This window comes from Nicotiana sylvestris, chromosome 2, assembly GCF_000393655.2.
Source record: "Nicotiana sylvestris chromosome 2, ASM39365v2, whole genome shotgun sequence".
In the NCBI taxonomy this organism is placed as follows: Eukaryota; Viridiplantae; Streptophyta; class Magnoliopsida; order Solanales; family Solanaceae; genus Nicotiana; species Nicotiana sylvestris.
The window spans coordinates 20,810,779-20,828,307 of record NC_091058.1 but is presented as its reverse complement, the minus strand read 5'-3'; the positions used below and the strand labels follow the sequence as shown (position 1 = coordinate 20,828,307).

General features: G+C 40.1%; 1 protein-coding gene across 1 annotated transcript; it reads left to right on the top strand.

The window, feature by feature from the left end:
* Positions 1–3,605: 3,605 nt before the first annotated feature.
* LOC138886305 (uncharacterized) lies at positions 3,606–4,994 on the top strand (the record flags this gene model as incomplete). The annotated part of the gene is made up of 1 exon (XM_070167388.1): positions 3,606–4,994. A coding segment is annotated over exon 1 (1,389 nt), but the record flags the coding sequence as incomplete, so codon positions are not given.
* Between the last annotated feature and the right edge of the window lie 12,535 nt (positions 4,995–17,529).

Sequence of the window (17,529 nt, the reverse complement as noted above, 5' to 3'; positions counted from 1 at the left end):
AAGAGAATTAAATAAGGAAAAGATATATGTTAGTGGGAACTAATATATTTGTTTAATATAGTGGAGGACAAAACATTAAGTAGTGGGATTCAAAAGGGGATGGGTAGAAAATGGTGGGATTGAATTTAAATGCTTCAAGTTTGTCTACAAATGAGAGGGGGCTGAACACAAGTAAAAGGAGGGTTTTCTGAATATTAGGAGAGAATTTTCTGAATATTAAGAGATTAAAAGACGGATTTTGAGAGAGAGAGGAGAGGACTGAAAATTAAAAGAGAAAAGCTGAGAAATTGAAAAATAACTACTGTTTTCATTGCCTGGTTTAGGATCTGAAATATCTAGAATTTTCTTCCTTTTACTTCTGCTATATACTTGGAGAAGTATAAAACTGATGGTTATTTTTTGCTGCACTGCTGTTGTAATTTCTGAATGCTACTGCTGCTGTTGGTTACTGCTGATACCTCATTTTTCTGCTTCCTTCTTTTATTTCCAGGTACATTTTTATTCCACCCACTGTAAAACCTTCTGTGATATGGGAATCTGAAGCATGTTGGCCATTTAATCTCATTAAAAGAGTTTAATTCTGTCTTTATTTCAAGTTTTAGTTTGAACAGTTTGCATTTTAATGTTGGTTAGTGGTAATGCTTCTAGAGGCTGAGTTTGGTTTAAAATAGATATGGGATTCGATTTTGGTCGAATATTCTGTAATCTAAAACCAGCATCGTGTGAATGGACATGGTCATAATGTTAAAATCTGTTTAAAAAGTCAGGACAACATGTTTGCTTAGTTAGGTCAGTAATGGAGTTCTGTATATAATTTTGGGTAGTCATTTGCTCAATTAGATATTGAATGATCAAATATCACTAGATATGGTAGTTTCTGCGTAGGAGCAGCGTGATTAGTTGCGTTGTTGCGAAATTGAAATTGCTAAATTCCATTCCCTTTTGTTAATCATTGAAATTGGAGTATAATCGTGCTTTCATAATCAAACCATTATTAGGTTTGATTCGTTTAGCTTTTAAGTTTGAATGGAAATTTGAAGTATGTTGAATTACGATCCTCCAGTTCTACTGCAATGGGTTTGTCGTAATTTCAAAATTTGGTTGATATATGTTTGTTTAAGTTATTTTGATGGCTATTCTCTTTTAAGGGTTTTAGATATAAACTAGTAATCATTTTAAGCCAGCAATAATCGACAGATTTGGATTGTTCTCTTGGTACGTAAGAATTGAATAAATACAATTTGCCTCCTCTGTATTTATTTAATCATGTGCTAATATTCATAATTTTGCTACAATATCATGTAGCGTCTATCTTTAGTTGGAAAATAAGCTGTTTGAAAAAAATGTGAATTTCGTTAAATTGAATTCCCTTTGCTTTACTAATCGATAGGCTCCTTGGTTAGCGTTTACTTTGGTTAGGTCATTTGTTAATCTTAGGATGATACAAAATTGGATTGAGATTAAAACAAATATGATCTATTGGTTCGAGCCATTTCGTATAGGCATTGGTAAGGCAATCAAGTCATAAAGCTAGCATATTATTCCCATTTAGCAAAAATAGTCACTCATGAACATCCTTAGTTCGTTTTGGTTGAGTAAAACAACTCGAGGTGTGTCATGTTGAATAATATCCCAAAACTCATGGCCCCCCATTTAATTAGTTTTAACTCTTTAGAAATTGAGATTCGCCATTTTGTTGAATAATCTATGGCCCTCAGATAATTAATACTAACTCTTTTATAATCGTGATGCGCCGCGCCAAATAAAAATGGCAAATGCGTGACCCTCATATAATTATTTCTTTCAAAAATACTTAAAATTTGAAGCGTGCCATTTAGCTAATTTTTAGGGCCCTCGCAAAGTTAATAATGCGTTAGTTGCTTTAGGCACGTTTAATATAATGTCATGGTTGTGGACACGTTCGCGTGACATGATTACAATTCTAAAGACAATTCGGAGTATGCGTTCGCGCAACTTCGGGCAAATCTTCTCAATAAAAATGGGTTTTCGGAGGTTGTTAAATTAATTTAGCCCATATAGTCCGAGGCACGCCACCTACCATTTAATCATACAAAAATGACAAATGTTCGTAGTTTGTTTTAAGCACGCACAACTTCGGCCAAATTCATTTTTATAATAAAAATATTATTATGTACACGTACGCGTGACATGATTCCTTACATAAAAAAAGTAAAAATAAAACGAATATACGTACGCGTAATTCGTTTCAAGACAATTCTATAATTACAAATAATCAAGTTAAAGTGGGTGATAAAAGTTAAAAATACGCAATAAGTTTAAAATGTATTAAAAGTCAGATTAATAAGCCGAATATGACAGTTGAGTGACCGTGCTAGAACCACGGAACTCGAGAATGCCAAACACCTTCTCCCGGGTTAACAGAATTCCTTATTCGGATTTCTGGTACGTAGACTGTTAAACAGAGTCATTCTTTTCCTCGATTCGGGATTCAACCGGTGACTTGGGACACCACAAATCTCCCAAGTGGCTACTCTGAACCTTCAAATAAAATCCCGTTTCGATTGTCCTTTAATTGGAAAAACTCCTTTTACGTCCCTTAGCGGGGGTGCAGCGGAAAAAGGAGGTGTGACAGCTCTGGCGACTCTGCTGGGGACACCGAACCCAGAATCTCTGGTTCAGGGTTCAAGAATTCGAGCTTAGAATAACTGTTATAGTTGGCTTTATTTATTATCTGATTTTTACATGTTTATGCTTAATGTGCTAAATGTTGCTTTTTACCGCTTTGATATTATCTGAATTGTATATATAAAACTGCTACGAAACCCTTCTTCTTTCTGAGTCTTCTGAATTTATGGTGCACACGTGCACGTGGCCCACCTTTATGTTAGAAGTCATACCAAATAGAACGAAGTTGGGACAAGTAACTAGGTCGGGTAGACTTTCGTGCTCCCGGTACGTTGCCCCCACTTTGGCTCAAGCTGTCCGCTTGGGTAAGCCAGGTCTAGAACAGTATACCCCAGGTTTTTCACTTAGAATAACTCAGCTTCATGTTGTATCCCTAGTAGGAACGTTTGTTTGCATCATGTGCATTTGACTTTGGAGACTCAACACAGGGGTTGGGTCTGTCTAGGACAGGTGCACCCGAAATGAAAAGACCATCTTGATGCATCTTACTTGCTATTTGTACATTCATTTGTTTCGGATTTGCATGTTGACCAGCTTATAGGAAAAGTTAGAAAATCAATGTGAGAACCGAGAAAGAAAATTGGCTTTTTTCAAAAAAAAATCCAAAATAGTTTGAAATTCTGAAAAGGAAAGGAAATGTCGTGTTTTTAAAAAAATGGTTTTATTATTACGAACTACGTAAGTTTGATTCTCGCCGGATGTGAGATACGTAGGCAACCCACATCGGGCCCAACTATTTTTTTTAAAAAAAATGCCGAATGTCCCCAAAAGGGCACCGGAAGACTGTTTTTGCAAGAACAATCGCTTTTTTAAAAAAAAATTAATAATAAAAAAAGATTTTTTTTTAAAATCTTCTTCATCGAAGTGTTTTTTTATGAATTCTTGTTTTCAAAATAAGTCTTGATTTTTGTTTTTTTAAAATCACTTGTAGATCCAAAATGAGCACCATCCAAAACCCACAGTTCACAGATGTAGAAGAGTTTCTCTTTCGGCTTCAGATGTGGTGGTATGAATTAGGAGGAGATGGTCAGAAATGGGTCATTAAGTATTTGGGAGCTCTCACAGATATTATAAAAGTTAAACCACGCGATGATTTGATTACGGCACTAGTGACTTTTTGGGACCCTGTTCACAATGTCTTTCGCTTCTCTGATTTCGAGCTTACTCCCACATTAGAAGAAATAGCTGGATATTCCGGTTTTGACGGAGATTTGAGAAACCAGAATCTTATATTCCCAAAGGCTCCCTCAGTACATCGATTCTTTGGTCTTCTGAACATCAGTAATCAAATAAGAAAAAACAACGTTGTCATAGGGTGTAGTTCTTTCAGCTTCCTATATTCAAGGTTCGGAAAGCCGGATGGATTTGAAATTCATGAAAAGGGCCTTACTAACAAACAAAACAAGGACACCTGGAAGGTTCACCGTCTCTTCGCTTTCATGGTGGCTTTTCTGGGAATCATGGTCTTCCCAAACAAAGAGCGGACAGTTGATATTTGCATAGCCAGAGTCGTACAAGTCCTCACTACCAAGGAACGTCACACCCTTGCCCCGATCATTCTCTCAGACATTTATCGGGCGTTGACTTTATGTAAATCCGGAGCAAAATTCTTCGAAGGGTGCAATATTTTGTTGCAAATGTGGTTGACTGAACATCTCCGACATCACCCCAAGTTCATGCAGTATGGTCCAAGCAAGGACAATTTCATCGAGAGTTATGAAGAAAGAATAAAAGATTATAAATCTCCAGAAGGGGTGGAAGCCTGGATATCCCATTTAAGATCTTTAATGGCAAGTCAAATTGAGCGGACCTTGGGATGGCTCCCGGTAAGAGAGGTGATACACATGTCAACCTTGAAAAGTTATTTGCTGCTGTTGGGTTTAAGAAACGTCCAGCCGTATGCGCCACAGAGAGTTCTAAGACAGCTAGGGAGATACCAAGTGGTGCCTGATGATGAAGATTTGAGTGTGCAAGTGATCGAGCTACACCCCGAAGCCACTCTCCCTGAGGCTTTAATCCAGCAGATTTGGAATGGTTGTCGATACTTGAAAGATGATACTCAAGTTCCAGATCCTGCGAAAGGCGAGATAAATCTAGGATATGCTAGGTGGTTTGAGAAAAGATCCCGCGTGGATGATGCACCAGAACCTGATCTTAGAAGGCCCATAAAAAGACCGCATGTTCAAACCTTTGATGATAAAATCCAAGAACGGTTGGCTTGGGCTGAAAATGAAAAGGGGTACAAAGTAACTATTCATGCCTTAGAAGAAAGTCTGAAGAACCTCAATTTGGAGAAAGACTTACAAGCACAAGAAGCAGAAGGTGAAAAGAAGAGTCTGATTAGCGAGAATAAAACTCTCCGCGCTTAGTTTCAACAGATGAAGAAAGCCTCTAAAATGCCAGTGAGAAGTTGGAAAGATCAGAAAATCATTGCCAATCTGATGGAAAAAATGCAAGATTATGATTCCATTTTGGCAAAGACTGAAAAGGCGTTAGACAAAGCTAAGGAAAAAATCATACAGTTAAATGAGGAGGCCAAATCTAATAAGGAACGCCAAGTAATAAGATCCGAAGAAAACATTGCTCAATTCAAGAGAGAGAAGGACCATTGGATACATTTAGAAACTCAACTCCATGAACAGTTGTAAGAAATGAGAAGGTATAATAGAGAACATCAGCACACAAATATTGATAGGGAAAGAGCACAGGCAAGACTCGATCAAGCCAGACTTCGAGCTCAATTGGAGTCAGCTTTAGATCGCGAAGATCGCATAAGAGATATAGCCACCACTCGCCAACAACGATTGCAAAACCAAGACCAAAATCTCCAAGATTTCAGAGCACAAATCCATGATTTGGCTGTTTACACCTCTCAAAGTTATGTAAACTGCCAAGGGATGGATTATGAAAGGTTTCTAGAGCATGCACCTACTTTTGCCCGTCATCTTGCAATGGAGTTAGAAAGAATGTACCGTACACTAGGAGGTCAACCGGGTCAAGCCCCACCGTGAGCAGATGTTCCAATGATTGAAAGCAAAAGATTGTGGAGTGGAGCGTAGTCATAGTTGTTGGAACTTTTTATATAATAGTCATGTTTTAGTTTGAGTCTGTGTCAAGTCTTTTAAACCATTTTCTTAAAGTGTTGTCCAAATGTAATGTCATTTCTGTCTTTGTACTGTTTCGTGTGTTAAAAAAATAAATAAGAGTATTAATAATTGTTTTCGCCAGAACTACGTACGGTCTGATTCATGCGGGGACATGATACGTAGGCAATCTCTATAAGATTCGACCACAACCAAAAGAAAAGAATAAAATGAAAAAGGGGAGAGAAATAAAGATAGGCGTGAGTGACAATAAAAGGAAAGATCAGGAAAAGCTGGGATGACACAAGCAACCGAGCGAATACATGATAGAAAATGGTTAATTGCCTAGGTACATTGCATCCCAACGTGTAATTGTATATGTGTTAAACTCTAAAAACTAACAAGTTTGTTTATTTCCAGAATTCAAGCAGTTAGTTTATCTAGAGTATACTGGCACATTATCATTACCAGACCAGATCAAAAGGACCAATACCAGAAATCATGTCTATCCCGGATGTCGACACAAGTGTTGAAGTAGAGGAGCTGGACGTCAGTAAAATGAAAGAGGAGATGCTTAAACTTAAGCAATAGATGGTCGAGATGTATTAGACTTGGTCTAAAGGACAATCACCCCCAGCTTACCCGGCTAACCCTGCTTCCACCCCACCACCGGCTCAAACTCAGGATCATCCTGCCACCGATCTATCCCCGAGTTTTCCCATTTACCAACACTACCGAGGCACCACTTCTCATACACCACAATCTCCACCCCCTAAACCAATTCCATACCCTCCTCCACCAGTAACTCCTGTATTCGTAGCACCTCCCCCAGCTACACTCCACAAATCTCCTAGCGAGCCTATATTCCAGGCCCAGGAAAACCAATACTACCCCTCAGAGCCCACTTTCAAAGCTTCAGAAACCCATTCATGTACTCCTCGCTTTGACCTCCCAGTAGAAACTGATAAGCCAGTCAAAAATACCGAACATGAGGAGATGTTCAGGAAAGTTAAAAGCTTAGAACAATCTTTTCGAAATATGCGGGGGTTAGGAGGGCAAGTCAGTGTGGCCTACAAGGACCTATGTCTGTTCCCAAATGTGCAATTACCGGCCGGTTTCAAGATGCCCAAGTTCGATCTATACAACGGGCACGGTGATCCAGTAGCCCACTTGAGGGGTTTTTGGAGCAAAATGAGGGGAGCTGGTGGAAAAGACGAATTATTAATGGCTTACTTCAGTCAGAGTTTGAGCGGATCAACATTGGAATGGTATACCCGCCAGGACCATGGGAGATGGTACACATGAGATGATCTAGCGCAAGCATTTGCTTGTCACTTCCAATACAATCTTGAGATCATTCCAGATCGACTATCCTTGACTAAATTTGAGAAAAAGTACAGTGAAAGCTTTAGAGAATATGGTTCCGGTGGAAGGAACAAGCAGCAAGGGTGGATACCCCAATGAAGGAAAGTGAGATGGTAGATTACTTCCTACAGGCTTTGGAACCTACCTACTATGGCCATTTGGTCTCAGCTGTGGGAAAGTCATTCAACGAAGTAGTAAAGATGGGGGGAATAGTAGAAAAAGGCCTCAAATCGAATAAAATCACGAGCTATTCGGCTATCAAAGCAACTACTCAGGCTATTCAAGGTGACATATGAGGGATTGGGAAGAAGAAAAGGGAGGAAGCGACAATGGTTGATTCAGGAACTTGGTCCGGATCCAGAGGTTCACCTCACTACTACAATCAACCTCGACCCCACCAACAAACTTATCACCACAATTCACCCCAACACTACTATCCCCCATCAGAACCTCATTTTTTCGTCCACAATGCACAAGCATACAACCAACCACCCACGCTCAATGGCGTGCTCCTGTCCTACCAAATACTTATCCATATCCACGAACCTACCAAAACACTCCCGGACCAAGTTTCAGGCCTAGTCAAGCACGCAAGGGTGAAAGGTTGCAGAAAAAGAAAACCTTTACTCCGTTGGGAGAATCCTACACTAGTCTGTTCCATAGGCTAAAATAGCTAGATATTCTAAGGCCGATACAAACCAAACTGCCAAATCCTCCTCCAAAGAATCTTGACTATACTGTTAGTTGTGAGTATTGTTCTGGTACCCCGGGTCATGATACAGAAAAGTGCTGGCACTTAAAAAATGCGATACATGAGCTAATTGATACCAATAGAATTGAAGTTTAGGCTCCCGAAGCACCCAATATCAACAGGAATCCGATGCCAGCCCATCAGGAGGTAATATGATCGAAATAATGCATGCAGAGGGGGAACCCAAGAAGCCATCACAAACTATCATGATGATTCGGTCTAGTGAAGCCAAGACAGATGAACAATTAGCAGAGGAGAAGCTGGTGCTCAAGCAGAGCAAAAAGAGTGTTGAGCCATCTGTGGCAGTTGAGAAGGGATCTTTGAGCAAAGTTGCAACGAAATAGGAAAGGGTAAAGGTGATTGTACCAGGACTGGCCAGCAAACCCATCATTATCGTGGAAGGAGCATGCACAGATCGGGTTATTATCAAGCCAGTAACCCAATTACCAGTAATCAACAGCAAGTCTATTCCATGGAATTACGAACAGGTAACGGTGATGTACAAAGGAAAGGAAGTCAAGGAAGAAATCTGTGAAGTACAGAATTTGACTCGCTCGGGAAGGTGTTTTACTCCCGAGGAGTTAAGAATAGCTAAAAATAATCCAACACCAATGAAGAAAGCCGTAACTGAAGAAGAATCAGAAGAGTTCTTGAGAAAGATGAAGCTGCATGACTATTCTATCGTGGAACAACTAAGAAAGACGCCCGCTCAAATTTCACTATTGTCATTACTGATCCATTCAGACGAGCACCATCAAGCTTTAATGAAGACCTTGAATGAGGCACATGTTCCCGATAAGATCTCCGTGAATCACTTGGAAAAAATAGATAACAAAATCTTTGAGGCAAACAGAGTCACCTTTTCTGATGATGAATTGCCTATAGAAGGTACTGAGCACAACAGAGCTCTTTATCTCACAATAAAATGTGAAAACTCTGTGGTGACCCGAATATTGGTTGACAACGGGTCAAGCGCAAACATCTGTCCTCTCTCCACTCTAAGCAAGTTGAAAATAGAAGAGGAGAGGATCCATAAGAACAATATTTGCGTGCGGGGATTTGACGGCGGAGGTAGAGATTCAGTTGGGGACATAGTGCTGGAGCTGACGATAGGGCCAGTTGAGTTCACAATGGAGTTTCAGGTGTTGGATATAGCTGTTTCCTATAATTTACTGTTGGGTCGACCGTGGATCCACGCTTCTAAAGCAGTCCCATCAACACTACACCAGGTAGTCAAATTTGAATGGGACAGACAAGAAATAGTTGTGCATGGGAAAGACAGCTTATGTGTGCACAACAATGCCATTGCACCGGTCATTGAAGTGAAAAATGACCAGGGACCGTGGGTCTACCAGGTTTCTGACACGATGTTGGTAGAGAAAGTTCCGGAGGGGAAATACATTCCAAATCCCCGCATCCGTCATGGTAGCCTATGAGATGTTGAAGAATGGTTTTGTACTCGGTAAAGGTTTGGGCTCATCTTTGCAAGGCATCATACAACCAGCATCTCTTCCCGAAAACTTGGGAACATTTGGTTTGGGATTCAGACCCACTGCCGCAGACATAAGAAAGGCCAGAAAGCTAAAACAGAAGGCATGGGTCCTTCCAAAGCCAGTCCCATGTCTTTCCAAATCTTTTTTCAAGTCTGGTACCAGAAGTCGCCCAGTAACAACAATTCCTAATTCTATGATTTATCCTGACAAGGAGTTAATTAAAAATTTTGAAAAGTTGTTTGACGGTGTGAACATGGTGGTAAATGGTGAAGGTCCTAGCAACGCAGAAATTCAATTCGTTGGTCCAGAAACAAAGCTTAATAATTGGAAAGCCGCTCCTCTCCCCATTCGAAAGGAGTCTTGGTAGTTTATTTTGATTTTCCTTCAGTTTGTTTGGGTTATTCCAGGGTTGTAATCCAGATTTTTATCTTTCAGTTTGTTTGAAGTGTGCAAACCTTGTTATCTTTCATCATTCAATGAAATGCAGTTTTCCTTTCTTTATTATTCCTGATAGTTTTTCTTTTGTTTTTCTTTTCTTTTCTATACAGCTCTTTTTACGTTGGCTCTAGTGATATGACATGCATAAGGAATCCTCAGCCCAGTCTTAAAAATCAATCTAATTTTGAAATAATAGTTCAAAAAGTAGATTGTGATTACGAATCAGAATACGATGAGGATGAGGCATTCGAAGAGATTAGTAAGGAGTTAATTCACTTTGAAGAAAAACCCAAACCCAACCTGAATGATACAGAAGCCATCAATTTAGGAGACACAGATAATATCCAAGAGACTAAAATAAGTGTCCACCTCGAGCCAAAGATCCGTGAAGAGTTGATCAAAGCACTCATCGAATTCAAAAATATTTTTTTTCATGGTCATATAACGACATGCCGGGCTTGAGCACTGATTTAGTGGTTCACAAATTGCCCACTAATCCAATGGTTCCTCCCGTCAAGAAAAAGTTGAGGAAGTTCAAAACTGATATGAGTGTGAAAATTAAAGAAGAAATCACCAAACAGTTGGATGCAAAGGTCATTCGGGTCACTCGATATCCTGTTTGGTTGGCTAATGTCGTTCCTGTGCCAAAGAAAGACGGCAAGATCAGAGTATGCGTTGATTACCGCAATCTCAACAAAGCAAGTCCGAAGGATAACTTCCCATTACTCAATATCCATATTTCGTTCGATAATTGTGCCAATCATGAGATAGGATCTTTTATAGATTGCTATGCCGGGTATCATCAGATTCTAATGGATGAAGAAGATGCAAAAAAGACGGCATTCATCACACCATGGGGAACTTATTGCTACCGGGTAATGCCATTTGGTTTGAAGAACGCCAGGGCAACTTACATGAGAGCAATGACTACGGTGTTTCATGATATGATACATAGGGAGATTGAGGTATACGTGAATGATCTGATCATAAAATCAAAGCATCAGGCCGACCACGTTGGGGATTTGAGGAAATTCTTCCTGAGACTTCGCAGGTACAACCTCAAGCTTAACCCTGCCAAGTGCGTATTTGATGTTCCATATGGAAAGTTGTTGGGATTCATAGTCAGCCGGTGAGGCATCGAGTTGGACCCATCAAAGATCAAAGCCATCCAATAATTGCCACCTCCGAGGAATAAGACTGAAGTAATGAGTCTGTTAGGGAGGTTGAACTACATCAGCAGGTTTATTGCTCAGCTCACGACAACTTGTGAGCATATTTTCAAATTGCTGAAGAAGGATGCTGCGGTCAAGTGGACTGATGAGTGTCAAAAAGCGTTTGATAAGATAAAATGATACTTGTCATACCCACCCGTGCTGGTTCCGCCAGAACCAGGAAGACCTTTGATTCTTTACTTGACAGTCTTGGAAAATTCATTTGGTTGTGTACTGGGGCAACATGACATCACCGGCAGAAAGGAACAGGCCATCTATTTTCTTAGCAAGAAGTTTACAGCTTATGAGGTTAAGTACACTCATCTGGAAAGGACATGTTGCGCCCTAACTTGGGTAGCTCAGAAATTGAAACATTATTTGTCATCCTACACTACTTACCTCATTTCGCGTTTGGATCCGTTGAAGTATATTTTTCAAAAGCCTATGCCGACAGGGAGACTTGAAAAGTGGAAGATATCGCTCACAGAATTTGACATCATCTATGTGACTCGGACTGCGATGAAAGCCCAAGCATTGGCCGATCATTTAGCCGAAAACCCGATCGACGAAGATTACGAGCCATTGAGAACTTATTTTCCCGATGAAGAAGTGATGCATATCAGTGAACTGGAGCAAATTGAAAAACCAGGCTGGAAACTTTTCTTTGATGGGGCTGCCAACATGAAAGGAGTCGGGATAGGAGCTGTGATTATTTCTGAAACCGGGCATCACTATCCTGTTATGGCTCAGCTTCGGTTTTATTGCACCAACAATATGACTGAGTATGAAGCTTGTATTTTGGGTCTAAGGCTAGCTGCAAACATGGATATCCAGGAAATCTTGGTCTTGGGAGACTCGGATCTTCTGGTACATCAAATTCAAGGAGAATGGGAAACGCGAGACTTGAAGCTCATACCGTACCAACAATGTTTACATGATCTTTGTCAACGGTTTCGATCAGTGGAGTTCATGCATATTCCAAGGGTCCATAATGAGGTCGTCGATGCATTGGCTACCCTGGCATCAATGTTGCACCATCCGGGCAAAGCTTATGTGGATCTACTATATATTCAAGTCCGAGATCAGCACGCTTACTGCAACATGATTGAAGAAGAACTTGATGGTGAACCATGGTTCCATGACATTAAGGAATACATCCGAATGGGGATATATCCAGTACAAGCCACAGGGGATCAAAAGAGAACCATTAGACGGTTGGCAAATAGATTCTTCTTAAGTGGAGGAGTTTTGTATAAGAGAACACCAGACCTTGGATTATTAAGATGCATAGATGCTAGACAAGTTACGGTTGTCATGTACGAAGTACATTCAGGAGTCTGCGGACCACATATGAACGAATATGTGTTGGCAAAGAAAATTCTCCAAGCAGGCTATTATTGGCTTACCATGGAGCGAGATTGTATCAATTTTGTGCGCAAATGTCATCAGTGCCAGATACACGGAGATTTGATTCATTCTCCACTATTGGAATTGCACACAATATTGGCACCATGGCCCTTCGTCGCTTGGGGCATGGATGTCATTGGACCAATTGAGCCAGCAGCATCCAACGAGCACAGGTTCATTCTAGTTGCCATTGATTATTTCACCAAGTGGGTTGAGGCCAAAACATTCAAATCGGTGACCAAGAAAGCAGTGGTCGATTTTGTTCACTCAAATATCATCTGTCGATTCGGAATCCCAAAGGTGATCATCACAGATAACGGTGCTAATCTTAATAGTAACTTAATGGAAGAGGTATGTCAACAGTTTAAGATTACACATCGCAATTCTACCCCATATCGGCCCAAGGCGAATGGAGCAGTCGAGGCAGCCAACAAAAACATAAAGAAGATACTTCGAAAAATGGTAGAAAGTTCAAGACAATGGCACGAAAAATTACCATTTGTGTTGTTGGGATATCGCACTACTGTTCACACTTCGGTAGGTGCAACTCCTTATTTGTTGGTATATGTCACTGAAGCGGTAATACCTACAGAAGTTGAAATCTCTTCCCTTCGGATTGTCGCTAAGGCTAAAATTGATGATGATGAGTGGGTCAAAACCCCCTTTGGAGCAGTTAAACTTGATTGATGAAAAACGATTAGCAGCAGTATGTCATGGCCAGTTATATCAAAGAAGAATAGCAAGAGCTTACAACAAAAAGGTGTGTCCCCGAAAGTTTGAAGTGGGTCAGCAGGTGCTGAAATGTATTCTTCCACATCAGGTTGAAGCAAAAGGCAAGTTCTCCCCGAATTAGCAAGGGCCGTTCATTGTGACCAGAGTATTGTCCAATGGTGCTTTATGTTTAACAGATATTGAAGGAAAATGCATAGACATGGCTATCAATTCTGATGCAGTAAAGAGATATTATGCATGATTTTCTTGGTATAATTATTGATTGTTTGTATTTGGCATTATTTCGAAGATTGAAATGACGAAGGCAATTTATTCTGCTATCTAAACACTGTACCCTTTGTTCCCCCTTTTGAGCCACATTTGTTTCTTTCATACCCCTCTTTTGGAATCAATAACAAAAAGAAAAGGAAAAGAAAGAAAAAGAGAAAAGAAAAAAAAAAGAAAAAAGTATAACAACAAGGAAATTCAGGCGTGAACTACGTTTGACCTGATTCCTGTTAAGGATACGTAGGCAGCCTCACGGCTCGGTCATAGTAAAATAAAATATCAAAAGATCCTCAAGCAAGAAACTGGGGCAGAAGTTGTACTTGTAATAAGAAATATGATTCCAAAAGTTGTAATTTTAAACCCATGACAAATTGTTTTGAGTCTGTGATACCTTTTCTTTCTAACCCATCCAAAAACCCACATTACGGTCCAAAGAAAGACCTTCCGATCTCTTCGAGAGATGCCAAATCAAGAAATGTAAAGAGAATTCATATCAGGGGCAACACTCCGGTTTAAGCAAGAAAAATCAAGAAATGATAGAGTCTTATTGGTGAAAACCCTCATGGGCACCATGAGACGACGAAAGCTGAGAAAATAAATGAGAGAGGTTTGTCGGTGAAAACCCGTAAGGGCACTGCAAATCGAACAAGGTCCATAAATTGGCAGAGAGTAAATTTGGTTGTGGGAATCTTGGAGAACAAAGTAAAACAATTGGAAAGGAGATTGGTTAAATAGACTGGGCTGATCACTCCAAAATGCATACCATGATCATTGGTGCCAGTGACTCCGCTCAGATAAGTTCCTTTTTCCTATCTCCAACAGTCATCCAAATTTGGATTTTATTCTTTATTCCTAATTCTCAAAATCATCGCATTTCATTGCTATTAATTTTTACTCCCCTAAAGCTCTTCTGAGGTTAGCCTTATTCCAACAAATAAGAAGGAATGTCAAGGTATACTATCAAGATTCAAAATTGCACAAAGCAAAATGCGGCTAGGATATGCTGGAGGTAATATGATGAAAATGAGACATAGGGTATAAGCAAAAGTTAAATCGGTGAGATGAGAGATGTATGGTTACGAATAGAAGGGTCAGAAGTGAAAACAACAGTTGGGGATCCTACAGTTAAGGATCAATCATGAGGTCAAAACAATCCTTTCGACCGGTTCAAGGCAGTCTGATGAAGCAAAGCAGGGCAAAGAGAAAACCCTCCCCAGCAAGAATGCCACAACTAACTACCACGTTTTAAACTGACAAGATTTTCTTTGATTTGAAAACAAGGGCAAAGACTGCATTTGTTTTAGGAAGCATCCTGTGAGGAAAGCAAGCACCATGCAGGTTTGATCGTATAAGTTATCAGGACCCTCCTGGAAAATGGGACTTAGCTTTAATTCAAAACATTAATGAATACAAGATCTGGCATAAGCTCTACTTCGTGAAAATATAAATTGGTTTGAATTTTTTTTTATTCTTTTTAAAAGATAAGACTCAATTAGAAACATCAGGACCCTCCTGGAAAATGGGACCTATGTTAAACCTTAAAACATTCATAAGCAATAAATGTAGGACAAATGTGCACCAAAGGGAATGTAAGTTGGCGTCAAAGTTCGCGTAAAAGTTATCAGGACCCTCATGGATAATGGGACATAGTTTAAAATTGGTTTAGATAACAAGATTTAGTAGAAATCATGCCTTTAAAAGATATAGCTTAGATTTAAAATTGTCGTTTAGTTAAGAGTTGTCAGGACCTCCTGGATAATGGGACATAACTTTCAAATTTTAATAATATTTGGTAATATGATTTAGTTTTGCAATCACAGCTGTCCCCAACTACCAAACTGGGGCAGAGATTTTTCTTTGCTTTTGTCTATTTTGTTGAAATCAGGCGTCCACCTGGAAAATAAGGAACAACAGTTGAAGTATCATCAATCAGGCGTCCACCTGGAGAACAAGGAACAACAGTTGAAGTATCAGCAATCAGGCGTCCACCTGGAGAACAAGGAAGAATAGTTGAAGTATCAGTAATCAGGCGTCCACCTGGAGAACAAGGAAGAATAGTCGAAGTATCAGCAATCAGGCGTCCACCTGGAGAACAAGGAAGAATAGTCGAAGTATCAGCAGTCAGGAGCCCGCCTGGAGAATGAGGTGTTAAAATTTAAGAAAGTTGTTGAAATCTCGCCCCCCTGAAGAACGGAATGGCGATTTATTTTCAAAGTTGTTGGTTGAAGTTGGGAGCCCGCCCATATAACAGAGGAATACATTTCAGTCTTTAAATTTCATGTCCGGAAGTTAGGAGCCTGCCCATATAATAGAGGAATACATTTCACTCTTTAAATTTCAAGTCCGGAAGTTGGGAGCCCGCCCATATAACAGAGGAATACATTTCAGTCTTTACATTTCAAGTTTTGAAGTTGGAAGCCCGCCCATATAACAGAGGAATACATTTCAAGTCAGTAAAGCAGAGGAATACAACCGAAATCCCCAGCAGGAAACAACAAGAATCCCCAGCAGAGGAAGGAAGTCCAAGACTCGATGGAAAAATAATGCGAAGTTCCCGAGAAGGAAATAAGCAGTTCGAGATCGACAGTCAAGGGAGAATACAAGACAAATCAGAAGTAAAGAAATACCCGAGGAGTCACCGAGACATCAAAGCAACAAGAGACACAAGAGCACGACTGAAGATCTAGATAAGATTTTGTAATTCATAGACTATAGTTTAGTCTAGCTTTCTTGTTTTCTTTCAGCATGGTGTAATAAGGAGGTCGGAAAGCAGTAATAACAACATGCAACAGCAGTAACATTGCAGTCCCATGGTAGGCCCAGCTACCAAAACTTCTCGAACTACATTAACCTGATTCCCTTTTAGCCAGGTATATGTAGGAAACTTTTGAAGCAAATGTTCGGTTAAATCTTTTTCAAAAAATGCTTCACACGGAGTACTCGGATGGGCAAAAATCGCTCACTTTATCTTTGCACGAAAACTCTTCATGTTTTCGGACAAAGAGGGGCAGCTGTAAGCACGCGATTTTTGCCCTATGTGAGAAATACTCCCAAAAAAAATTCAAAAATAAAATAATTTTCCTTTGTGTGCAATTTTGAGAATTTTCGTGACATTTTTGATAAATTATTTGTATTTGTCCATGCATGTTTATTTGTTAAATTAATAAAAAATACAAAAATATGTCGCATTTGCATTTAGAATTTAATTCTACAATTAGGAGCAATTAAGTTTGTTCTTACAAGAACAAAAAATCATAAAAATAATGCACGTTGCATTTTTAGCATTTAATGTCTAAATTGTGTGATTTTATCGTAATTGCTATTTAATTATGTGTTAATTGTTATTGAGAGTTAATTTGCACTTTTATAAATTAATTTAGTTCTATAGGATAATTTAGGATTTTTAGAATTTAGTTTTAGTTTAAGAAAAAATAAAAGAAGAAAAAAAAGCAATGGAAATAAAGAAAATCGGAATTGGGCCTCTTCTTCAATTTTAAACCTAGGCCGAAAACACCTCTACCCAACCCAAAACCCCTTGACCCAAGCCCAACCGCCCCCCTATCTGACCACACGACCCCCCCCTCACTCTTTCTCTCATTTTTGTTTCATTTGTTACTCAAAAAACCCTAAAGCCCCCTTCTCTTTCTCCTAGCCGCCGAACCCATGAACCCCCTCCCCCTCTCTTCATCTTCTCCGTTCACCCCCCACAAAACCCCACAGCCCCCCCTCCGTTCACCACTGTCCATGCACCCCTTCACGTCGCCATTGACGCCGCAGCTCCGGTCATCTTCTTCCTCGTTCCACCTGAAACAGCCCGCCATGGCTGCTGCTGCTCAACACACACACACACAGCCTCCTCCTCACGATCAGCTGCTCCACCAAGCAACCAAACAGTCTGTCGCCTCCATCACCCCAAACTAGTAGCAACCTCGTCGACCAACCACGAACAGCCATCGACGACCAACTCCCCATGGCTGCTGCTCCTTCTTCTTCTTCGTCCCCAGCTCAACCATGAACGACCACCATCAGCTCCATGTCCAGCAGCCACTGCTGTTGCTTCACTTCAACACACACACACACACACACAGCCCATGTCCAAACAACCATAACACCAA